The sequence below is a fragment of the Notolepis coatsorum genome, assembly GCF_963971535.1.
Source record: "Notolepis coatsorum genome assembly, chromosome: 11".
Lineage (NCBI taxonomy): Eukaryota > Metazoa > Chordata > Actinopteri > Aulopiformes > Paralepididae > Notolepis > Notolepis coatsorum.
In genome coordinates this window covers 15,875,569-15,902,307 of record NC_140175.1, presented here as the reverse complement: position 1 = coordinate 15,902,307, position 26,739 = coordinate 15,875,569, and the positions used below count along the sequence as shown (strand labels likewise).

Genomic DNA, 26,739 nt, shown 5'->3' with positions numbered 1-26,739 from the left:
CTGAGAAAAAGTGAACACTTACATGGAAATTGAAACAGTTTTCCTGGAAAATTGTATTGGATGACGTGTGATGCAATGATCAAGGCCACAGGCATCAACTTTAACCTTAACCTAAGAGACTTGTTATAGCAATTGTACGCATCCACTTACAATGGTATTTTATAATACATAAAAGTACATGCAATACAATACAAATACATGCATACAATATACATACAATATATGTATATATATATGAGAGAGATATGATATCTTGTAAATACAGGAGGTGGAATATTGGAAATTGTCTAATGACGTCGGTCTTTCTCCAGGATGCCTCTGATGCCTCCGCTCAGCAGCCTCCCAACAGCCTGCAGGCGTCCACCTTCACCTCCAACATCACCACCAACATCACCACCACCATCTCCTCCACCTCCAACACCTCTACCTCAGCCCTTACCAACGTAAATATTTAATTTACCACAGCCGCATAAGATGCTGGAAAAGCTTGAAAATGCACCTTGAAAATTCTTGAAAAGTGCTTGAATTTTGCTTTGGAAAAGGTGTAAGAACCCTGTGTCTCAGTCTAGTGGTGAGAGCTGTGATCGGTTCGACTTGTGATCGTAGTGTTTGTTTTGGAGTTTTGCCACTACAAAACGTAAATATATTATATTTATAACTAGGGGTGTTCAATATTGGCTTTTTTACCGATATCCGATATACCGATATTGTCCAACTCTTAATCTCCGATACCGATATCAACCGATACCGATATATGCAGGGTTTCCCGCCCCCCAAAAAACAGAATAATTCCAGGTAATTAACATTACATATCTCTTTTTGATCCACTTTTTTTCTCCCATTTTTTTCTATATTTTTCTCCCATCCCAATTTCGTATCATCCAATTCAACCCTCCCCTGTCACGAACGCTGTTTCTTGCCTCCCACAAGCCGGCTGCAATGTGGACTAAGTCATACATAGCACAAGTCCCCTCCGGTACTTGAGGTAACAGCAGTCGCATCTTTTCACCTGCGCAGCTCGATCTCTCAGTGTCGAGGAGTAACGCGTGGGAGGCTCACGCTGCCCCCGACACTTCCTGATTCTACTGCGCAGGCGCACCAACCGACTTGTAGGAGTCGCTTGTTCACAACGTTCGATCCCCACCCTTCAGTTTTCCCTCCCCGTAATACGGCCAATGTGTATTACTGCGGACGACCAGCTAAACTGAAAACAATGTGGAGAGCTGGATTCGAACACGCGAATCCTAGCGTCTCCACACTGGTGGCGAGTGCCTTGCCCACTACACCACCTAGCCGCCCCCTAACATTACATATCTCTTGTCGTGGAATTAACACAACATTATCCATACTTTTGACAATAAATAAAAATAATAATTTGTTCTTACTTGCTTGCCTGGCTAAATAAAGGTTAAATAAATGTAAAAAAAAAAAAAAAAAAAAGTTTAAAAAAAAAATTGAAAACCGATACCGATATCTTCCGATATTACATTTTAATGCCAATATCGGCCGATAATATCGGACATCCCTATTTATAACATACATTAGCCTATGTGCCTTTTTTCCTGTGGTCGATTAGAACTTTATTTACATTTTCTGCTTGATATTCTGTTGCGTGGGCACACACACACTCGACCCTCTTCCTCATCTCTACCGATTCTACCTTCTCCATTTTGCCAACCTCTCTCTCTCTCACTCCCCCCCTCTCTCTCTCTTTCTCTCACTCCCCCCCTCTCTCTCTCTTTCTCTCCCCCCCTCTCTCTCCCTCTCCCTCTCCCTCTCCCTCTCCCTCTCCCTCTCCTCTCTCTCTCTCTCTCTCTCTCTCTCTCTCTCTCTCTCTCTCTCTCTCTCTCTCTCTCTCTCTCTCTCTCTCTCTCTCTCTCTCTCTCTCTCTCTCTCTCTCTCTCTCCTCCCTCTCTCCCCCCCCCTCCCTCCCTCTCTCCAGCGCCCAGGACGACATCAAGTCGTTCAACAGTGGCGTGGACGCCCAGGGCCGTAAGCTCAGCGTGCGGGAGCATGCCCGCTGTGCCGTGCGCCTCCTGCGCTCCGTGCCGGTCTACCGCACCGCTGTGCTGGAGCACCTGGCCGGCGTCTACGACGAGCACGTCAACGCCTTCCTGCACCACCTGGAGATGGAGGGGGACGCCAGCGCCGCGGTCTCCAACCTGGAGAACATCATCCAGGTGGGACGGGCTGGGCCATATGGCCAAAAAAAATTATCACGATGTATATCACAATTAGGGATGTCCCGATCGCCTTTTTTTGCTTCCGATCCGATCCCGATCATGTGATTTTAAATATCTATCGATCCGATCGTTTCCGATCCGATCTTTCACATTAGTAATACATTTTGACGCATTTTTGTCAGAAACTGGCGGAGCGAGACAAGCCCCTCTGTTGCCTATAGTCCGGGGCGCGAGCTCGGAGGCTTTTGTTATTACATTCACCCTGAGAAATGTGCTTCTGCTTCATATGAGAAATAAAAGTTTCAATATATGTTTGCACATTAGTATACATTCAGTGTTCGACTTACGTAATGGTCAATTCTGGTCTGAAACGCCGACGATAATCCTCAGTCACGTTATCCTCCAGGTGAAAAGTTAGTCTGAAAACTTCGCCTCCAGCCTGTCCTCCTTGCAAACATTGCAACTGGCTTGACTTTCTATTTTAAAATGCTTAGTTCCAAACCTCTGACATTAAGTCTAGCTGCTCAAGTCAGTGGATATTAACCGTGTTAGCTCGCGGCATGCTTCACTGAGTCTCCACAACATAGCAGAGAGTAGCGTTAGCGTTAGTGTTAGTGTTAGCTCGCGGCATGCTTCACTGAGTCTCCACAACATAGCAGAGAGTAGCGTTAGCGTTAGCTCGTGGCATGCTTCCCTGAGTCTCCACAACATAGCAGAGAGTAGCGTTAGCGTTAGTGTTAGCGTTAGCGTTAGCTCGTGGCATGCTTCCTTGAGTGTTGTTGTGATGTGGAGCGTGTAGCCAGTCTAAATTAAAGGGATGTGTTTGTTGCAGCGGTGTAAATTAAAGGGGAATGTGTTTGTTGTGGACAATTATTCTGCTCTGTGTGACAATAAATACATTAATGATGATATATTATATGTAATTTAAAACCAAAACTAAGGCCTCCGTATGAGTTTAAGACGTGGACATGGTCATGTTTGTTGAATAAAATTTTTCTTTTTTTGACTGCCGATTTTTATTATTATTTTTTCCCGATCCCCGATGCTCTGAAAAGCACGTGATCGACGCCGATCCCGATCACGTGATCGGATCGGGACATCCCTAATCACAATAACATTTTTCATATTCAGGGCTCTACAGTGCGACCATATTACTCGCATTTGCCCCTAATAATATGTGTGTGCGAACCGGAAAAATCAATTACTCGCACAGTGTGCGAGTGAAGATTACAACCTCAGTCGTGCTTTTTTCTCTCCGCTGCTAATCGTTCAAAAACTACAAGTCCCACATTGCACTCAAGCCAACGGTCCAATCACAGTAGAGTGACGTGACTGGTTTCAAGGGAAATAAAGGAAATGACCAATCGGAAGCTCATTTGCTTTTTTTACTGCCGGAAAGTCCGCCATTGCCCTAAGCGAGACTTTTCCGAGACAGTAACATTAAAGGTGACATGCATTATAAATGTCATTTTTCAGTCTCTAGCATTGTATTATAGTAATAGGAGTTAGTATCAATGTGTTTTTGTGTCTAAATACCATGTTGGCGGATTGCTCTGATTCAGCTCAGACCATTTCCTGCTAGATTTAATTAGGTCATCCTGATTTGAGCCATGTCGTGACGTCACCCGGGTGCTGGGTAGCGGACAGTGATGCGATTTGGCTCTGTGGTTTGAGCTAATGCCCGCCCACAATCTACCTCTACACAGCGAGTGGAAACCACTTCCTCATACTGCGGAGGCAGAGTGAAACCCGACACCTCTGCATGCACTCTGAGGGAGAGAGAGAGGGAGAGAGAGAGAGCGACCACTGTGCAAACACTCCGCGTGCAGGTCCCCCCCCCCCGCCCCGTGGAGAGCAGAATGAGGCAGGGGTTAGACTAGTGTTTTTGTGGCTCGTTTTTATACGTTTTTGAATACGTTTCATGTCCCTATTACACAGAAATGCGTTTTTTGGCGTTTTTTTGTGGATACGGCTGAAACGCTAAATTGTGTTTGCGTTTTGGAGAACCCCTAAAAAACGCGCCGACAACAGCCGTGTAGTCTGCACGGAGCCGTTGTTGCGAAAACGCCCATGCGCAGTAGATACCATCTGCGTGCCCTTCCGGTGACAACAGTGTGTGTGTGTGTGGGTGTGTGTGTGTTTGGGTGTGTGTTAGCTCCGTGTCCCAAATAGCTTCAGCTACCATGTGTTGTCAAGTTATTGTTATAAGTACCCCAGTCCAAGCTACAACAGTCTGCATTCCCTTAACAATTGTTTGTATTGAGCCGTATTGTATTGTACCCATATGCAATATGTTAAATAAAGTTTACATCCATTCATTCTGCTAGCATTACCGATTGCATGAGCAGCTGGCTAACGTGAGCTATCAGGATTCAGACCCTGTTAGCTCAGAGCTCCTCTTTCAACTTAACAAGCATTAAACAAAATGGCCCAGTCATCTATTCACCTTTGTTTAATACACACAGCGTTGTCTCTAATGTTATCTAACTACTGATAGCTCGCGATATCGTCAGTTTGGTGCTGGCTAAGTAGCGTGAGCTAACGTTAGCTTCTAGCCACAATGCTATACTGTTATAATGGCATACTCCATTGACGTTAGCATGCAGCTAACAATGCTACCGATCTTTTTTTAGACTAAACTATCCGCTCTTGGTGGTCACTTGTGTTGATGTTAGTTTTGTTTCATCAACAAATGACAGGCAGAACACACAGTGAATGTATCCGTTTTGTTTATTGCACTTTTATTAGGCTTTGCTGAAAAATAATTGCTGCATTGGGTAACTAGGCAAAAGATGGTGGCCGCCTTGTTGACATTTGCTTTGCAGGCACATTCAAGTTCTGATTGGTTGAAATTGCCTTCATGTTTGCCACCTACTGCCACCTACTGCTTTGGCAGTGTACTACATCAGTGTGCTCAGGTGACAAAAACGAAAGTGTGACTAGGCTGCGACGTCGCGGCGAAACGTATATGACAATTCAGTTCAGTTCAGAGTTTTTATTTGCCACATGGAATAATACAATCATAGTTTCTTCATTAAAAAATCATAAATAGCCATTCCATGGACAAAAGGAGCAGGAAGAAGAATAAATCTTATAATTATCTGCCCCTTATTCCTAAACTAACATGTATTTTCTTAATGGTCGGCGTATAACCTTATTTACACAAATAATAATTTATACCATTATAAAAGAAACACAATCCACAGTTAAACAAGAAAAATTTAAATAATAATAATAATGATAAAGAATAAAGAAGAAAAGAAAGAGAAGAGAAAAAAAAATATCTCACTATTCAGATCACATTTTGATTTTCATACTGACTAAATATTTTTTTTTTATAAATTTTTTTGAATTGATAAACACTGTTACATCCCTTAAGCTCGCTATGGAGAGAATTCCATAACTTTACACCAATAACTGAAGGACACATCTGTTTAAGTGTGGTACGTGCAAACTGATGTTTAAAATTGTATTTTCTCCTACTAAACTCACTTTCTAAATGAAAAAGATTTTGTAGTTTTTCTGGCAGTGTATTATTTCTTGCCCTAAACATAATTAACATTGTTTGAAACTTAACCATGTCTTCAAGTTTAATTATTCTAGATTTAATAAATAATATATTTGTGTGTTCTCGATAACTCACTTTATGTGTGATTCGTACAGCCCTCTTCTGTAGTATATATAATGGTTTTATATTTGTCCCATAAGTATTCCCCCATACTTCAACACAATAACTGATATAAGGTGAGATGAGTGAGCAGTAGAGTGTTCTCATTGCCTCATACTCTAACACATCCTTTACTTTATTCATAACAAAAATACTCTTGGACATCTTTTTTTTAACGTGTGCTATGTGCGATTTCCATGTTAATTTATCATCCATAATCACACCAAGAAAACGAAATTCATTAACTCTCTCTATATCAGCTCCATCTATGGTCAGTACTATATTTTCATCTAGTTTTCGATTGCCAAAAATCATAAATTTAGTTTTTTTCAGATTCAGTGATAGCTTATTTACATCAAACCATTTCTTTAGCTTTGTCATTTCATACACAATATATTCAGCTAGTTCCTTTAAATTATTTCCAGAACAAAAAAAAATTGTATCATCAGCAAACAAGACAAACTGTAATAGTTTTGAAACATCACAAATATCATTAATATATAAAAGAAAGAGTTTGGGCCCCAAAACCGAACCTTGCGGTACCCCACATTCAATCTTCATGAGCTCAGATTTGACATCTGCCAACTGCACATATTGTTGCCTATTGTGGAGATAGCTACTCAACCATTCAAGAACCATTCCTCTCACACCATATGAACGTAATTTAGAAATTAGAATAGTATGATCTAAGGTATCAAATGCCTTTTTTAAATCAATAAACACCCCTATTGTTAATTTCCTTTTATCTGTTGCTGTTGTTATTTCTTCAATAATATTCATTAAGGCAGTCGCTGTTGATCTGTTTTGCCTAAAGCCATACTGGCTTTCGCTCAGCAGTTTGTTCTTTTCCACAAAACCATCTAACTTATGCGAAAACAGTTTTTCAAGCACTTTCGAGAACTGTGAGAGCAATGACACTGGTCTATAGTTAGTGAAGCTGTGCTTATCTCCTACTTTGTAAAGTGGGATCACTTTTGCTACCTTCATCCTGTCTGGAAAAATACCTGTCTGAAAAGAAAGATTACAAATATAACAGAGAGGTTTTATTATACAATCAATTGTCTTCTTCACTATAATCATATCTATCCCATCACTGTCAATGGATGTCTTATTCTTTGACTTTAATACAATGGACATGATTTCTGCTTCACTGACATTTCCTAAAAACATAGACTGCAGTACTTTACTATCTCCTCTCCATCCTTCCTGTAATGGTTCATCGTGTTTTTGAATGGCATCTGCCAAATTTGGCCCCACATTCACAAAAAAAGAGTTAAATTCATTAACCACCTCATTCATGTTTTTTATAGTCTTACTATTACTAATGAAATGGCTAGGCATTTTTATGGACGCTGATTTATTTCCCATTACCTTATTTAGAATGTCCCATGTGTAAGTAAGTAAGTAAGTAAGTATTTATAAAGCACCTTTCATACATGTCATGTAGCTCAAAGTGCTGTACACAAATATAGGCATATATAACGATAAAAGCAATAAAGTCACAGTGATCAGTTAAGAGTGGTATGTTAATCAGCCGGTCAATGGTGGAAAAAAGTACCCTGGAGTTACCCATATTTTCTGAGATCATTTTGGAAAAATATTCCTTTCTCGCAAGTTGTATTGCCTTATTGTATGCGCCCATGGCGTCTTTGTATAAATTAAAGTGAGCTGTGAGTTTGAATTTCCTCCATTTTCGCTTGGCTATCCTACATTTTCTCTTGTTATCTTTAACATTGGTTTTATTTAACCATGGAGAGATTCTATCAGTTTTTACCTTTTTAACCTTCAGAGGGGCAACAGTATCTAACACTGTTGATAAGGTGCTGTGGAAGTTTTGCACTTTCTGATTTAAGGAGGATTCACTGCATTGGTCATATGATTTCATCATACTAGAGAATTTTGCTTCAGCTCTAGCGTCCAGAAGCCTTCTGTGAACTAGGAATTCGCTTCTGGTCTTATGTAATATTAGGCTTGTACCATAGAACATATATACGATATACGATGAATTGAAAATGGGGGACCCTGATGTAAACAAGACGAAAGTCTTTCTCTGGTCTGCATCCCCTTAACAATTGTATGTATTGAGCTGTACTGCACTGTACCCATTCTGCAATCTGTTAATAAAGTTTTCATTCATTCATTCATTCATTCATTCATTCATTCATTCATTCAACACACAATAATGGTCAGAAATTGGAATTTGTTTTACTGATACATTCTCAATGTTTAGCCCTGTTGTTATTAGTAGGTCCAGAGTGTTGCCATGTTGGTGGGTGGCCTCGTGAACATGTTGCATTAGTCCAAAACTGTCCAGTAGGTTCAGAAACTTTATATTTTTTTTATTTTCGCCTAACAATCTATTGTAATAATCTTTCTTGGCCCGTCTCATAATGAATACTAACTTATTCTTATACACTTTGTATTTAGTTTCAGCAGCCTTTTTTCTACATTTGATAAAATCTCTATACAGTTTGTTTTTCTTTTTACATGCATTCTCTAACCCCTTTGTTATCCATGGTTTTCTATTGTCATTACTTCTTTGTTTATGTTGAACCATTTGGCAGTGCCTATCGTAAAGTGTCCGATAGATATCCAAAAAAGTATTGTAAGCAGCATTGACGTCTTCTACATAGACCCCCTTCCATTCCTCATTCAAAAGATCATTCCTGAACATGTTTACAGCATCATCCCTTCTTAACCTTTTATATCTGTACCCATTCTCCTCCTTTGTTCTCTTCAATTGACAATCAAAAGTAACAAAAACAGGTTAGTGGTCACTTATATCATTTATGACTAATCCACTTATGATGTTATCCTTAAAGCTATTAATAAAAATATTATCTATTAATGTAGCAGAGGTTTCTGTTATTCTACTTGGCTTGCTGATCAGTGGATATAACCCTCTTCCATACAATAATTCAAGAAAATCTGCTGAAGCCTTGTGCTTAGAAACCTTTAGTAGGTCAATATTATAATCTCCACAAATAATAAATGTCTTATTTCCGTTTACCCTACTCAACAAATCATCCAATGTATCTGTAAATGTTTCTATCTTTGACCCAGGTCTCCTGTATATACAAGTAACAATTATATTGCTTATTTTTTCCATTTCGATTTCCACCGTTAAACATTCCATTATGTCATCAATAGCCATTGTCATATATCCAACTGGTTTACATTTAAAATCTCCATCCACAAAAAGTGCCACACCTCCTGCTTTCTTACTTGTTCTGTTTATATGATATAGTTCATACCCGTCAATGTGGAAATCAACACCCCTTTCATCATCCAACCATGTCTCCGATAAGGCTATCAGCTTAAACTTGCCTTTAAGAGTATTCAAATAGTCATTCATCTTATCAAAGTTTTTGTAGAGGCTTCTACAGTTGAAATGTATTAACGAAAATGTGTTATCTAATACTATACATTCACTAAATTGTTCCTCAGTATAATAATTACAATTGGCTTCAATGGAATTAAACACATGTCTTTCTGGGTCGATATCATATTCAAAGTCTTGTATTTTATCGTCACATAAATATTCGTCTGTTGATTCTGTCATATTTCATGGAATATATATATATATTCAACTGCTTTGCATTTCAAGTCACCGTCGACAAACACAGCTGCATTGTTGTTAAATTGTTCCTCTGTGTAGTATTCCCAGATTGGATTGATTGCATTACATAGATGATTTTCTGGGTCAACATCATATTCAAAATCATGTAATTTGTGTTCTGTGTATTCAGCTTTTGAGAGCGATTGGTACTCATCTCTATCGGTGTGCAGTCCCACTCGGTCATGTCCTTGTTCTTCCGTCATGATGGGTTTAGTCATCTGAATGGCTCCAGATCCTTCACCTCTCGAATTGTGACAACCCTGGCTTCTTCACGTGTCTTCCCGTTTAGCCGGATCATGATTTTACAATTCCTCGTCCATGTCGATTGGATCTTTTTCTCTTTTCGGAGGATGCGAGCCTGCCTTGCAATGTCCGCGTTCCTCCTGGTGAGATGCTCGTTAAGGTACACACCTGTCCCCTCCAGATTCCGCCACTCTCTCAGTAATGCCGTCTTGTCCTTTCGGGACACGAAGCGGATCACGATGGCCGGCTTAGAATGCTGGTGGTCCTTTCTGGGGAATGTGTAGCATGCTGATATGCTTTCGCTCTTGAGATCCATTTTCTTGCTTTTAAAGAATGTTATGATTTGTTGTTCCAACGTGTCGATTTCCCCTTGCGGGGCGTCGGCACCTCTGCTCTCTCCGGTCGTCACACCTGCATATGTTCGATGAGTGGTCTCCAGTCCACTTATGATCACGTCGTCCATTCTAGTGTACTGTTCCAACTCATCGATTCTTTTTTCCAGACAGTCGATTTTCTCGTATTTTTCTTTTAAGAGGTTTTTCAGTTGTTTCATTTCGCTCATTAACTCTGTAAATAGTTCCTGCTTGGACACCTTTTTGATTTCCTCAGACAGGGAGTGTAGAGACATCTTAATCTCCTCCATGTCATCCTCGAGTTTCCTTTGTTTGGCCGCCATTATTGTTATTTTGCCTTCTTATCTTCTCTGTTTCAGTAGTTTTCTAGCACTTTTGCTCAGTTATTTTTGTTAGTTTAAACAAACAAATTCACAGAGAATCCTTGCTGGTGCATGCGCCGCCATCTTGAAACGAAAGGTGTAACCGCAGCTTGATACAGAGGGAGAGAGTGAAAGAAAGAATAAAGGAAGAGAGAGGGAGGGAGACCACTGTGCAAACACTCCACGCGCAGGTCCCCCCCCCCCGCCCCGCGGAGAGCAGAATGATACAGTGAATCCTCCCTCTCTCACTCTCTCTCTCTCCCACCCCCCCTCTCTCTCTCTCTGTCTACCAGTCGCAGACTTTGTGGGCTGACTGTCACTCAAAGTGCTTATGGGCGGAGCCAGGCCATAACAGCCTGAAATCCTGAGGCTGAAAAATGATGGTTTTGAGTACTTGATTAGAAATATAAAACAATGCATCTTTTTTTGAAAAAAACCTTACAGATGTCTTCAATAGACTCACAGGAATTGTGTAAAGTTGCCCAAATAGTGCTAGGAATAGCAATGCATGTCCCCTTTAAGTTAACTTATTCTAGTCTTACCAATAGCAATAGATTTTAGAACACCTAGATTTATCGATAGTAATATAACGTTAATGCAACAAAACGAATGCCTTGCTTTGTTAATCATAACGTTGATGCAGTAGCGTATGTCGTTGTGTTGACTGTAACGGACATGAGAATAGCAACACTGTGTGTACACATTAAAATTGCGATTATAATCGATTCTAACATTTTGAAATCGATGCAGTTGAATTTTCCCCTTAGGATCGATGCATTGCGATGCATCGTTACACCCCTACACAAAAGTCACTGGCCCACTGTGTGTGTGTGTATGTGTGTGTGCCAACTTGGCTAGCGTTATCAACAGCAGAGGTGGGTGAAAGCGGTGTGACGTAATTGGCAGAATCGACTGTCAATCAATGGTCTACCTGACACGCAAACTCATAAACAATGTTTCTGTACTGGAGGTGTACAGTATTTCAATAGGCAACCCTGAAAGGATACTTTTTCTAGAAGAGCAACACTAGCCAAAACATAGGCATTGTATGCATAAAAGGGGCAAAAGCGAAGTGACTGTTACTTTTGTAGCAGTAGTTCAATGTTTGATTGATTGATTGAAAACTTTATTAACAGATTGCAGAATGGGTACAATACAGTACAGCTCAATACACACAATTGTTAAGGGCATGCAGACCAGAGAAAGACTTTCGTCTTGTTTACATCAGGGTCCCCCATTTTCAATTCATCAGGACATATATGACATACATGACATACAGATAGTCAGTACTGCTACATCTATACATTTATGACATACCAGATTTGCAAATACAGTACTGTTTGTGATACAGAAGGAGTCAAAAAAAGGGAGTATATACATTTGACGTAGAAACTGTACATTGGAGGAGGTTGGGTGGGGGGGGGGTTGGGTACATTGGGATATTGACAACCATACTGGGTAATTTACATTGGAGGTGGTTGGGGGGGGGGGGAGACACACTGTATAAACAAGCAAAACTGTACATTGAGGGGGGGGGAGGAGACACTGTACAAACAAACAAAATTGTACATTGGACTATTGACAAAACCATACTAGGTAAATTACTGTACATTGGAGGGGGTTGGGTTAGGATATTTACAGGGACCAGTTTTGAATTGCAGTCTCCCGTAGGTGTCCCTTGAGAGAGGTTTTGAAAGTGGGTAGTGATCCACATTCCTTTACAGCTTTGGGTAGGGCGTTCCACATTGATGTGGCATAATTGCGAAACGTGTTTAGTCCCTTATTTGAGCCGAATCTGGGTTTAACATGATTTGTGGAGCTCCCTCTGGTGTTGTGATCGTGGTATTCACTGACCTTTGGGAAGTATTTTGACATGTACATGGGTACCTTGGTCGTGTAGTGTATCTTGTAGACCAGGCCCATTGCAAGTTGCTGTACTCTGTCGTCTACTCCAGTGCTTCCCAATCCTCTCCTCGAAGCACCCCAGCCGTTCCATGTATTTGTTAAATTCCACCACCAGCACACCTGATTCAACTTAACTAGCCCTTTATTAGTTGAATCAGGTGTGCTGGTGGTGGAATTTAACAAATACATGGAACGGCTGGGGTGCTTCGAGGAGAGGATTGGGAACCACTGGTCTACTCTAAGCCATCCTAGGTTGTCAAAGTGGGCAGGGGTGAGGTGGGTTCTAGGAGTAAGGTCAAGCAGTAGTCTGACCAGTTTGTTTTGAGATGTTTGTAATTTTGTTTTTAGCGCCTTTGAGGTGCTTTGGTACCATGAGGTGCAAGCATAGTCGTAGTACCCCTGAATGAGTGCTCCTGCCAGAGTCTTCAGGGTATTCTTGTTTACCAGAGAGGAGATCCGGTACAAGAATCGAGTTCGTTGGTTGACTTTTTTTATTACATTGGATGCCATTTTGTCACAGGAGAGATTAGCCTCTAGGATGGAACCCAGGTAGGTAATTTCATCTTTCCTTGTGACAATATTGTCACCCACTGTAACTGAGAAGCCGTCGGTCTTGCTGAGTTTGTTATTTGAACCGAAGAGAATGGACTCTGTTTTGCCCATGTGTAATGATAGTTTGTTATCAGCGAGCCATATGCAGATTCTGCCTAGTTCCGAGCTGAGGGTTTTTTCAACCTGTAACTTGTTCTTGTCAGAGACCAGCAGGGCTGAGTCGTCCGCAAACAGGAACAAGTTGCAGTCACAAGTTGACGACATGTCATTTGCATAAATTAGGAACAGTAGCGGTCCTAGTATGCTTCCTTGTGGAACACCACAGCTCACTGTGAGGGGGGGGGATAGGGTACCGTTTACCTCCACCATCTGTTCCCTCCCCTTAAGGTAGGATTGCATCCAGCTCACTGATAGACTATCAAAACCAATTGCTTTTAGCTTGTCAATCAGAATGGAGTGATTGACCGTGTCAAAGGCCTTTTGTAGGTCCAGCATGACCATGCCGCAGTATTTGCCTGCGTCCACCTCTTGTTTGATGTGGTCATTCAAATAGAGAAGGCATGTGTCAGTGGAGTGGGATGTTCTGAAGCCAGATTGGAATTCGTAGATTCGATTTTTTTCCGCTAGGTACTTTTCGACCTGTTCATAGACTATTTTTTCCATGACTTTCGAGATGGAGGTGAGAATAGAAACAGGGCGGTAGTTGCCTGGGTCTAATTTGCTGCCCTTTTTGTGCAGAGGGGTCACCCTCGCAATTTTGAAGTCCTTGGGGACGTGTCCCTGTTTTATGGAGAGGTTTATTATGTGTGTGATGATTGGGGTGATGGCGGCTGCTGAGTCTCTGAGGAATTTGGAGGGGATGTTGTCATGGCCTTGTTAGGTTGGAGGGCGCTCAGTTTATTGAGTACCTCATCTGTTGTTACCATTTCCAGCTTGAAGTCGTCCTTGCGGACCCCTAGGTTTTTGTAGTAAGCTACTATGTGTTCTACCCCATAACGCCCTGAGTGGGAGGGTAGTTTGTTTACCAGTGTTGTGGCTATGTTTGTGAAGAAAATGTTTAAGTAATTGGCTACATCCAGCTTGTCTGTGATGAGCGTGTTGTCCGTTTTTATGTTTATGTTTGAGAATCTCGTTTTGAGTTTTTTACTGCATCCTAGTTGATTATTGAGTAATTTCCAAAGTTCACGTGGTTTGTTTTTGTTTTCCTCAGTTTTGTCATTGATGAAATTCTTTTTTGCAGTTTTGATCATGGAGTTTACGTCGTTTCTTAGTCTGTTTCTTTCTAGTTTGAGTTCAGTCACGTGGGCTTGGAGTTCACTGCTCGTGCTTTTAGTAAGCTTTGACTGACTTTTACGAAACTCAGAGCATTTTTTGTCTCTGGTTTTCATAGTGGCCAGTATTTCGGAGTGCATCCACGGCTCAGCGCGATTTTTTACCCTGGTGGTTCTTAGGGGGGCCATGTCGTTTAGTATTGTTGAGAATTTGGTTTTGAAGCCAAGCCATGTTTCTTCAACCAGTGTCCCATTGAATTCATTTGACCAGTCCAGACTCTCCAGTTCAAGGTTGAAGGCCTCGCTAGAGTAGGTTTTGAGGTCTCTAGATGTGACTGTTTTGTGGCAGCCAGCCTTTGGTTTTGTTTTTTGCGGGTACAGAATATCATATAATGATCATGCCTTTTTTATTAGGCCTAGTTGTTGGCTACAACTTTTCCACAGTAGGCATTAATCACTTAATAGTTCAAATGTCTGTGTCCCATTCCCGTTTGCACACGCAGATACACACACACAGTGGGCCAGTGACTTTGGTGGTATGTGCTATTGCACAGATGTGTGTCCCGTTTGTACACAGTACAAATATACATTTATAAAAAACTCTGTTACTTGAAATATTTTCACTGTGCTCCTAAATATTTTTGTGTGCTCCTAAATTTCTGCACCTGAGGAAGCGATAGCGAAACGCGTTGTGCAACAATAAAAAAGCAAAAACCAGTCCTGTGGAGTGTGCGGTCCCTTCTTTCCCTTGAAGGTATTCTCCTTTTAGTTTATATATATATATATATATATATATATATATATATATATATATATATATATATATATATATATATGTATGCACTGGTATCGGATCAGTATCGGTATCGGCCGATACCCAAAGCTTAGGTATCGGAATCGGATCGGGAAGGAAAAAATGGTATCGGAACATCTCTAGCATTAATCTAAATAAATCTACCAGAGGATATAGGTGCATTAATCTAAATAAATCCACCAGAGGATATAGGTGCATTAATCTAAATAAATCCACCAGAGGATATAGGTGCATTAATCTAAATAAATCTACCAGAGGATATAGGTGCATTAATCTAAATAAATCTACCAGAGGATATAGGTGCATTAATCTAAATAAATCTACCAGAGGATATAGGCGCATTAATCTAAATAAATCTACCAGAGGATATAGGTGCATTAATCTAAATAAATTTACCAGAGGATATAGGTGCATTAATCTAAATCTACCAGAGGATATAGGTGCATTAATCTAAATAAATCTACCAGAGGATATAGGTGCATTAATCTAAATAAATCTACCAGAGGATATAGGTGCATTAATCTAAAGCGTGAGTTGAAGCGGCTCATTCCAAGGAGCAGATTATAATAAAAGACTGACTTTTCCAGTCTGGTCTGTCTGCAGGGAACCTCTAGTGTAGCCAGTCATTTGAGCGTCAAATAGGGTTCATATTTCCATATGTCCATATTTGTCATATGTGGATGCTTTCAAGAAGGGCCTCAAAACTCATCTTTTTAATAGAGCCTTCTTTTGATTTTTATCAAATTTTTTGCTCCACACATTTTATGTTCTTTTACCAATTTTATTTATTCTATGTTTCTCTTACTCTGCTACTAGTTTTAGTGTTCTTTTGACTCCTTGCTAGCTTTAGTCCTGCCTATTCTTTTTTTATTCTTTCTTCCTTTACTCTTGCTAGTTTTTATGTTCTTTTAAAATGTAGCGCTTTGAGATTTGCTCCACAATTATAAAGCGCATTACAAATCTAATATATTATTATTATTATTATCCGTCATTCCCAGAGAGCGCTCCCCCCACTGGGGGGCGCTACGATGGAACCACGGTGTAGAACAGGAGGATGCGGTCCCAATCCAAACTCTCATTCTGCTGTACGTTGCTACAACTAAACAGTGTAAACAATTATACTTAACTCTGAATATAAAAATGTGAGAAAAATAAATAGTGTAAACAAAAGTGCAGATGAGGGTCTGTATATGATACATTACAATAAATATAGGCAATAAAGAATTTGAGTCTGAATATATATAAATACTATGAGTAAACGGCATACACAAGGTACCCGAACTGGCACGATAGTAGGGATGTGCATGACTGACCAAAATCATTTTCGAATAGACTACTGTTCTTAAGACAGAAAATGTTTCTCTGAAATGTAATTGAGTAAAAGTACAAGTATACAAACCTAATAATACTCGACTAAAGTACAAATCCCCAAAAACAGTACTTAAGTATTGTAACAAAGTACAATTACTCAAGTACTTATGTTTCTGGCAATAGAAAATGAATTACCATCAGGGTTTCCCATTAATTAATTACCCGGGCCGCCACAGTCTAATTAGTCCCGCCACAGTTGTATAATGAACTAAAAATAATTTTTATTAATTTTTTTTTCTTTTTTTTTACTTTTTTTTTTTAAATATAAAATTTGCCAATAGGGATGTATCAGTAGTATTGGCAGTGGTAGTAGTCGTAATAGTAATCCACTATATTTTTTTATTTTCTAAAAAATAAACCAGTTCAACACAGGTAACCACTTTTGCTTAATTTCTTTGATGGCTCAAATGTATGCTCTAGTCCAGTGGTTCCCAAAGTCGGGGTCGCGACCCAAAGGTGGGCCGTGAGCAGCCACGGGAGGGCTGCGAGATGATAAAAAAAAAATAAAAAATCTTTTTTTTTGTGTCAGGCCACTGAACTTAGAAGCAGGCCAGGACAGTGTTTCTAGTTGTATTCTAAAATTCTATTCTATTGTATTCTAAAATGTGACTATATGGTTTTATATTAACTTAATAAATAAACAAAAACGAAAAATCGACTTATTTCAACAAACATTTCAAACTAAATAACAGATTATGCACATAAAACGCTGAAAACAACCGAAGCAACAATAGTATTTTAATGAGGCTATTATTATTATCATTATTATTTTGCAACAAGTTAGCCCTCTCATAAATAGCACATATAAATGAATAACTAACTTGAACTAACTTAATAGGATTGAAGTGATATTTGGCTTAAAAAATCGGTCGCCTGAAAAAAGAAAAAAAAAGCCTGACGATGTGCATTGGGCCGCGGCTCTCTGACGCCTTATTTTCTGGGTCCCGGCCTGAAAAGTTTGGGAACCCCTAGTCTAGGGGTTCCCAATCCTCTCCTTGAGACACCCCAGCCGTTCCATGTATTTGTTAAATTCCACCACCAGCACACCTTGATTCAACTAATAAAGGGCTAGTTAAGTTGAATCATGTGTGCTGTTGGTGGAATTTAACAAATACATTGAACGGCTGGGGTGCTTCGACGAGAGGATTGGGAAGCTCTAGTCGAGTTTGTGGTTTGAGCACAAAGATCATCATAGATCTAGCCTCTTTATTTTGCTCTCAACGTGCACCAGATTGATGCATTTAACTTTAAAATGTACAACAACAAAAAAGTTCTCTGAAAATCCTGTGGGAAACACTGTTACCCAGGCGTGCGTTCCTGAAATCAACTGGGGTTGCACGCACCTAATGGCGCCACGTGCACGCGTGCTCCCGCGAATGCGCATAAATGTCCCCTCGCTTGAGCACAGACTACAGACAGTGCCTACTTGCCTCTACGAATGGAATGTAACACTTATCATTCACAACAAGTTAGGTGTGAATGTATCTGAGAACGTATTTAACACACCTGACGACCGGCGCTATTGATATGCAAAGTAGCCCAGGTGGGTAGGCTACTTATAGCGAGTACTTATCTTACCCTGGGCCTGCACGGAGTGCAACCCCGTCCCATGACGAACGCATGCCTGCTGTTACCATGCAACATTCAAAAAAAATCATGGCTAGACAGAGTGTTTATAATTTTAGAGGGACATTAGCTTTAAAGCAACCTACGGTACATACAACTCTTAAAAGTATGTGCATTGCAGTTTGTGGGGTATCACTGGAATGGTCTGGAGGTGAGTATAAAATTAAGCAAAAATATCAATAAATTTAAAGGCAGCTATAAACAAGCACTTATGGACACATATAAGCGAGAGGAGCTTGAGCAGTAATGTGGATAATTGGATATATAAAAAAACTGTACTTTTATTTTATTTTTCATTGTTATATTATTTTTATTAAATTATAATGTCAAATATTGTAAGGAAGGGGCAGGGCTTGATACGTATTTTTTTTTTTACCTCCCCCAGTTCCTTCTCGAAAACTTATTGTATGGAAATAGTCTTTGACTATTTACCTTTTTTGTTTTTTAAACTTGTTTTATGTTTCTATGTTCGAGACAAATAAAAATCAAATCAAATCAAATACTTTTCTTTTTTGATCAAATAATTTTTTTCAAATTCTTTTTTTATGACCGAACACAAATAACATCGACATTGACATCATCAACAATAATAACAATAATAATAATAATAATAATAATAATAATAATAATAATAATAATAATAATAATAATAATAATAATAATAATAATAATAATAATAATAATAATAATAATAATAATAATAATAATAATAATAATAATGACAAGATATAACTTTTAAAGAAGTATTAAAAAAAATCCCAACAGACTTAAAATGAGTGATAATTATAAAAGCAAAACAGAAAGTTATTAAGTTGTTCATCTATTACAGGGCTATTCAACTGGCGGCCCGCGGGCCAGATCCGGCCGGCGGGATGATTCTGACCGGCCCGCCAAAGATTACATGATAATAATTTTTCTTTTTTTTAACTTTTTAACTTTTCATGTCAACGTTAACACGCACAATTGAGCCAAAAGTCACTCAATTAATGACAGATTTCATTGATAAATTGAGGGAAAACTTTGCAAGTCGATTTGATGAATTTGACATGTCCAGAGAATTGATGCATTTTGTGAGCAACCCATTTGCCAATGTAGCTGCTATTTCCACAAAAGGACAAGAGTTCCTTGCATCACTTCACATTGATGAAGGTCTCCTGCAACTTGAAATAATTGACATGCAAGCATCATCTGCTCTGAAGCAGGCACTTGAGAATGAATCCACCACAACATTTTGGATAAAGTGTATTCATGTCAAGACATTCCCCAAAATAAAAACGCTGGCAATATCTGTGCTAACAATGTTTGGCTCAACATACACCTGTGAATCCAGTTTCTCTCACATAAATGCCATTAAAACAAGCAACCGTGCCTCCTTGACAAATGAGCATTTGCATCACTGTTTGCGGGTAGCCCTCACTTCCTATGAACCCTCTTTCTCTGCCATTGCCCAGTCAAAGAAGTGCAATCGCTCTCATTAGATGTGTGTATGTAGGCTAGGCCTGTCTGCCCCCCACCCCCCTGATGTTTGAGAGTTAAGAGTGGACAATAAGTGCTAATAAGATGCTGTGATTTGCTGTTGTTGCACAGACATGAAGCACTTTTTCATAAGCTCAGCTGCACTATAAATGTGTTTTTTTGTTCAAGTGTTGATGTTAGAATGTTCAGATGCACATCATGCACTTGTTTGTTTTTTATTTTATTTTTATATTGAAATGTTGAAGAGGAGATGTTGCAGTTGTTGCAGTCATAAATGAAGCACTTTTTGCAGGAGATGTTGCAGATGTGGCACATAAATGAAGCACTTTTTTTGAAAAGTATACTACTTTTGCAATGTAGTTAAATTAAATAAAAGTTGTGAAAATGTGGTTGCGTGTTGTGTCAAGTGTACATATATTCATAGCACGGGGAGGCGCCGTGGCAGTCCGGCCCCTGGCCCCTTGGGTTTCTGACAATGTGGCCCCCTGAACAATTTAGTTGAATAGCCCTGATCTATTAGTTCAGTCTATAGGTAGAAGTTCTGTAACATAGTGGCTCCGCTCGGCGTCACTCATGCACTATCCTCGCATATGTGCACGCGCACTGAATAAAATTCCACAATGTACCTTTATCCCAGTATTCGTCTGACCACACCCCCTCGTTAGCTTACCTTCATAAGCAGGTGTGTGGTCACCTGCTCTCCTCCTTCTCGCTTTCACCACAAGGAAGTGCCTTCGGTAGATCCCACTTGACGTGATGTGATAGTAGGAGAAGAGTTGGAAAACAAGAGATACGTTGACATCATATCTTTATTTTCTCTCTCACTATTTTCGAGAAAATACGGCGATATTGTCTTCGTCACTGGAGTGTCTGGAAGATGGTGATCATTCTAAAAATTCTCCACCGGTTTTCGTATTGGGAGCACGCCGCTACATGCCTCCCAACTGCAGTCTTCCTTGCTGTGGCTGGTTGCGGTAAAACCTTTCAGCGACACAGCTGGACTGTAGGACGCACCGCTGTTGTGAGAAGCGGTGGGTTCCAGGTTGGTGAGTAGTGTTTTGCTTGCGAGCTCCACTTGTCTGTTAGTGCTATGGGGGCTAGTTGACAATGTTTGCGGAAACCGGCCCCAGATTAGGGTCCCTTGTTCAGCCTCTAGGCGACGACGGAGGACCTTGGTTTGAAGCCCATTATAGCAACTAGTGGGCCACGGCCAGTAAAACTGGTGATCCCAGGATCTCTGGACGCGTGGGTACTTCTCTGTCACCGTATAGGCCCTGTCTCATATGCAAATGAGAGTTTACCCTAAATGAGGAAATGTGAGCATGGTTGTTCGTTATCGGAAAATCCATGTTCAAGTCAGCTACAGCCCAGATGGGAATTGTGCTGGCTCCGCCGGATGTTGGTAAAATCACTGTTGTAAAACTGTGTTAAACATCTCGTTTCTCTTTTCTCTTAAAAGGTGAGGAGGGTTTCAGAACGGCGGCCTGTCTGAGTGTGACTTGTTGTATCGTTGTGTACGAGTTCAGGTGGTGGCTGCTTAGCTTGCGTGCTAGTTGTGGCCTACTGTGTTAGCCAGTCAGCTGTTAGCTGCGGCACTAGCTCGCTGTGTTTGCCAAGCCTGTTGTGTCACTAGGCTAGGTAACGTTAGCTTGCTGCTATCGGCCGAGAGCGGCCGTTAGCTTAATGCTACACTGTTGAACGTGCTGTGACGATAACATGTTTTTAACACTCTTGACTACGACGTCATCTTTGACAGAGGATGTTCGTCGAACCTGCCCTGAGCCAGGCCGGCGAGGACTGCGTCAACAAGGAGCACCGTAGCGGCGGGTTGGAGCAGCGAGCTGCCCGTGTCGTCAAACACAGGAGGCTGTGTTTACTTCGGTGCCATGTTAGAGACTGCAAATCGCTTGATCTGCGCTCCTGGTAGGCAAGGTCCTGACCAGACCTTGAACACTTCTTCTTGCTTTCCCTTCTAAATGTTTTGTACTGTAAATAACGATCGACTGGGATACATACTGTTGGTGCTTCCTTCTTTTCTATTGAGAAGAGTTGGAGTTAGGGAGCATCACACCCCTCTTGTCGTTCCCCTGGGCGCCTTGGGGATTCAATGACAGGTCTAAATAGCCTGTTCATTGATATGGTTGTGTCCCGACGCACGTATAGTGCTAGCTCGGGGTGTTCTGTAATCAGGCGACTGACTGGCACGCCTTGGTTGCTTGAGGTTAAAACGGCGTTTTTATAAAGCAACTGGGATGGAGGTTTTCCTCTTCCGACGACCTGTTTTGGTTGTCGACGGATTCTCGTTCATATCTGGGGGATGATGACGGAATGGATCTGAACATATGTAGAGGGGTCTCACGCCCTGGGGGTGGGCCACCGGGCGCGGTTCGCACCGAACGTCTGGGTGGCGCCTTCTTTTCATGTTTAAGATCAACACGTATATCTGCCCCTTCTCCTGGAGTAGGCATGTCGGCGTGGTTAGGGCACGGGACTGGTTCTGGTCACGCTGGTCCGGATCAGTTAAACCCGTTGTCCGCCGGGGATGCAGATCTGCTGTTCTGGTACCCTGAGGGACTTGGGCTTTTTCAGGGGGAAAAATGCCAGGTCGGTCCGGGTGTCACAGGGTTAAGCGCTATGGAGACCCTGGTTGGGTACATTTTGTACTCTGCACTGTCGTAATGGCTTACGGCCATGCCAACCTGTACACGCTCGATCTCGTCAGATCTCGGCCGCTACGCAGGTTGGTCCTGGTTAGTACTTGGTTGGGAGACCGCCTGGGAATACCAAGTACGGTGTGCTTGGGGCTGGTTCTCCATTCTTTTCGCTCCTCTCTCACACATGGCGAAGAGGGGCCTGTTGGGGTGGTCTTTGACCTCCTCTGGTGACCCTGTGCTTCCCGTATCGCCGGGCCCGGTCCGAAGTAATGTTTCGTCGACCCGTAGGCCTGGGTTAACCCTTTTTTGAAAACTGAAACACTTGTACTGCGGTATAGCCGGTGTGTACCCGCAGGTGTGTTTTGGAGTTTTTTCTTGAGGGGTTATAGGAACAGCCACCGCATTGGGTAACACCAAGGTGGTTGATTCCCTGGTGTGTTGGAGCAGTCAACTCCCGGGTTACCCGGTTGAGGGTGCCCCTGCACGTTCATGACGTCTGCCAATCGTGTCAGCCTTCTCTGCCTCAACCCCTCTGGGTGGGTTTTTTTTAAATGGAGGCTTGGTCATGCAACAACGCCAGCATACGCCCCTTCCGCCGGGGCGGCTGTTTTCAGCTGACTCCTTTGGCGCCTGTCTCGTCCGCAGTGCTCCAGGCTCAGGTTACAGCCTGTTGCCTGGTTTTTCCCCGGTGCGCTGCCTGCTTCCGTTGGTTAACCTTTTTTGTGTGCTTACGGCCATGCCGACTGCCTGTTCTGCAGGGTCAGTGTGCCAGGCGGTGTACTATTGGGGGGACAGGGCCCGCTCGGCTGAGGGGCCTTTGTCCGAATACGCTGGCGATGTGGGGGGCGGGGTCACTAAGTGCCCACCTGGTGGGGTCTTGATGCTGGCATCATGGACTTCTCCGGGCCCCCGTTCCAGGGGGTCCAGTCCCTTTGGTGGGTCTGGGCCTTCCTTCGCGCTCCGCTGCTACGGCCTTGCCACGGGGTTGGGTTTGCCCTTGACCCCGTGATTCTGGGGGCAGTAACGAGGTTGTTCCCTCCGTTCGTTCCCGGGTGGCATGCGGGTTGTGCGTGTGTGTAGTCGTGGGGTCAGGCCACGGTCTGCTCACCCTGTGCGTTGAGTTGCTTGAGTGCCTCTTCGCACGGTCGAGTCCGTCGCCCTCCCGGGAAACCTCCAATAGGGGGGGTGCCCTCCATTAGGGGGGGTCGGGGGGGCTCGGCCCTCCCTGTTCTGATGGTTGTGGGGGGCCTTCAGCGGGGTGTATTTGTCGGCCGGTGGCTCCCGCTCGGCCTCCCTTGTGCATGAGTGACGCCGAGCGGAGCCACTATGTTACAGAACGTTAGGTTATAACTATAACCAAGTTCTGTTAATAGTGGTGACGCTCGGCGTCCGACGCCGCTGCAACCCTTGATCTCACCTTGTGGTGAAAGCTTGGGAAGGAGGAGAGCAGGTGACCACACACCTGCTTATGAAGGTAAGCTAACGAGGGGTGTGGTCAGACGAATACTGGGATAAAGGTACATTGTGGAATTTTATTCAGTGCGCGTGCACATATGCGAGGATAGTGCATGAGTGACGCCGAGCGTCACCACTATTAACAGAACTTGGTTATAGTTATAACCTAACGTTCTCACTACCTTGTAGGTAGCGTCGGAGCTTGTTATCAATAGCTTGCTATTGATCATTTGAGGTCAATTATTGTGAAAAAAGGGGATAAACAAAGTTGTGTGACATTTTGTTTAAAGCGATTGTTTAAACTTTAAAGTGATTGCTGCGTGTGTGTGTGTGTGTGTGTTCCGCAGGAGGTGCACAGGGTGCTCTTGGAGTTCATCGCCTTCAAGCCACGCCCCTGGGCCCCCCTGTTGTCCGCCTGGGCCGTGGACCTGCTGGGCCAGCTGAGCAGCAAGCACGCCAGCCGCCGCATCGCGCCCCACTCCTCCAGCCTCAACGAGCTGCTGGACCTGTGGATGTCCTGCGCCGCCACGCGCTCCCTCATGGAGGTCTACTCCCAGTGCCTAGCGGCCATGCTGGCCTCATGCCCCGACGCCTGCGTGGACGACCTGCTGGACACCTCCGTGCGCCACGCGCCCCACTTCGACTGGGTGGTGGCGCACATCGGCTCCGCCTTCCCGGACACCATCATCAGCCTCGTGCTGGCGTGCGGCCTGAAGGACTTCCACACGCACGGCTCCAAGGAGGGCGGGGGGGGCACGGACGCGGGCAGCCGCATGCCGAAGATCGGCTCGGTGGTCGGCATCCTGGGCCACCTGTTGGCGCACCACTCGGACAGCATCCGCCGGGAGCTGCTGTGCATGTTCCAGAAGAGCCTGAGCCCCCCCGCCGGGCCGCTGTCCCCCTCCCTCTCCTCCTCCTCCTCGTCCTCCTGGGAGAACTCCCCCCAGCTGCGTCAGGCCGCCGTGCCCTTCCTCCTCCAGCTGGCGGCGCTGTCCCCCGCCCTGCTGGGCGACGTGTCGGCGAAGCTGGTGGAGCTCCTGCAGCCGCCCGCGCTCCTCCTGCTGCAGGCATCGCTGCAGGGCCTGTCCCAGGACGAGCTGGACAACATGCTGGGCCTGGCCGTGCACCTCATCAGCCAGAGCCCGGCGGGCGGTGCCCGGGTCCTCTGCTTCCTGGCCGACACGGCCACGCCTGCGTCCGTCATCACCTCGGGCCCCGCGCCCTCCTCCCCCCACGAGGGCGTGCGCCAGGCCTGCGACCGCCTGCTGCAGACGCTGCTGCTGCACCTCCACCAGCTGGTGTACAGCCGCTCGGACGGGGAGAGCACCCCCCACCACACCTCCTCCCAGGTAGGGATGCCCCCCCGAAACAACCCGGTACTAAACCGGTTATCGGTTACGGCTATCGGTAGTCTAGGAGCGGATTAGCTACGGAGCTAACGGAGTACCGTCCGTCTGCGACGCAACGGTGGCAGCAACACTGGACACGGAGTAACGTTAGCGTTATGTAGTACCGTCCGTCTGCGACGCAACGGTGGCAGCAACACTGGACACGGAGTAACGTTAGCGTTATGTCGAGTTCATACTACACTACGCGTATGAACTCGACATAACGTTAACATTACTCCGTTTCCATGAAGTGTTTAATTAGCAGCAATCTGTTGTTGATAATGTAACGTGAAACCGGAAACGCGAGGACAGGAAGCCATCATGAAATCGTTGTAGTCATATTGTAGTCTTTTAGTCTTTAGGGGGGAAAAATGTTAACTTAAGTTTTTATTTTCATTTTTTCAACAACATACATAGACAATACATTTCCACATACAAAATTATAAAGACTTATCAACAAGAAAAAAAAAAAAAACAGTGTGGCATGGGTCCTTCGGTCCATTCTATATTTGCATCCTTTATTTACATTTTTCATCATTTCCTTGTATCCTTTTCAATCCCCTGTGATGTCGTTCCTTCCCCTCCTATATTCTTCCCACTTTTCCCATTTCAATTCAAACTTCTCTTCTTGCAGCCTCAGCAGATGTGTGATTCTCTCAATTTCCTGTATCCCCTCTACTATCTCTATCCATTGGTCCTTCGTCAGCGCTTCTACCCTGTACCACAGTTTAGTTAAAGCTTTTTTGGCTGCCACTATTCCTTCCTGTGATAGGCTCCTCAGATACAACACTTGGCCTGCCTGGGGTATTTCGTATCCTATTATTTCATTTATTATCTCTCCTATCTCTTCCCAGTAGTGCCTTATTTTCTGACATCTCCAGAATATGTGTGGTTCGCTATTTCTTGTCCACACTCCCTCCAACATAGTCTCTTTGCTGGTGTGTAATTGCCCTGTATTTCTGGTGTTATAAAGAATCTAATTATGTTTTTCCACCCAAACTCCCTCCATATCCTTGATCCTGTGGTTGATTGTTGTGTCTTACATGTGTTATACCATTCCTCCTCTGTTATCTCTATTTCTAACTCTTTCTCCCACTTTTCTTTTATATACAATGTTGTATTTCCCTTACTGTCCATTATTGCCTGATATAGTGCTGATATAACCCTTCCCTTCCTTCGTATGATTTTACCATTATCTTAATTACCCCATTCTGTTCTTTGTCTCTGTCTTGCTTTATTTCCTTGTTATAGTAGTCTCTAATCTGTAAATATCTAAAGTGGTCTCTATTCTCTAGTCCGAATCTTTCTTTAAATTTTTGTAGAGTCTGCATCTCCCCTCCTTCTATCATTGTACATATTGCTGTTATCCCCCCCCCCCCGTTCCCATCTTTTGAACCCATGGTCGTCTATCCCTGGTTTGAATTTGTTGTTGTGTGTTATCCATCTCAGTATCTTGGATTATTTTTCTAGCTTGTATTTCTTTACTATTGTATATAATATTTTTATTTTTTTATATGAAACTACTGTATATTTGTATGTCTCTAAATGTTTTGATGAATTGAAAATGGAGGACCCTTATGTAAAAAAGCCAAAAGTCTTTTTCTGGTCTTCATCCTCCAGTCCACTGAGCTGTACTGTATTGTACCCATTCTGCAATCTGTTAATAAAGTTTTCAATCAATCAGACATATGTATAGAAAAGCTTTTATTATAACCATATAACAAAAAATTATATTATTGTTTATGAAAATGTTTTAGCCCTATGCTTGACTATTATTTTAGGCATGACAACAAATAAAAT

At 42.7% G+C, this 26,739-nt stretch overlaps 1 protein-coding gene across 1 annotated transcript in view; it reads left to right on the top strand.

The window, feature by feature from the left end:
- Nucleotides 1-290: 290 nt before the first annotated feature.
- Nucleotides 291-26,739, top strand: part of LOC311236989 (integrator complex subunit 5-like) — a gene marked incomplete at both ends in the record, with an annotated part of 42,559 nt that continues 16,110 nt past the window's right edge. The window contains 3 exons of the mRNA XM_084324798.1: nucleotides 291-443; nucleotides 1,950-2,180; nucleotides 23,899-24,900. Of these exons, the coding sequence (XP_084180924.1) occupies nucleotides 291-443; nucleotides 1,950-2,180; nucleotides 23,899-24,900 (1,386 nt within the window). The remainder of the gene's footprint in view (nucleotides 444-1,949; nucleotides 2,181-23,898; nucleotides 24,901-26,739) is intronic.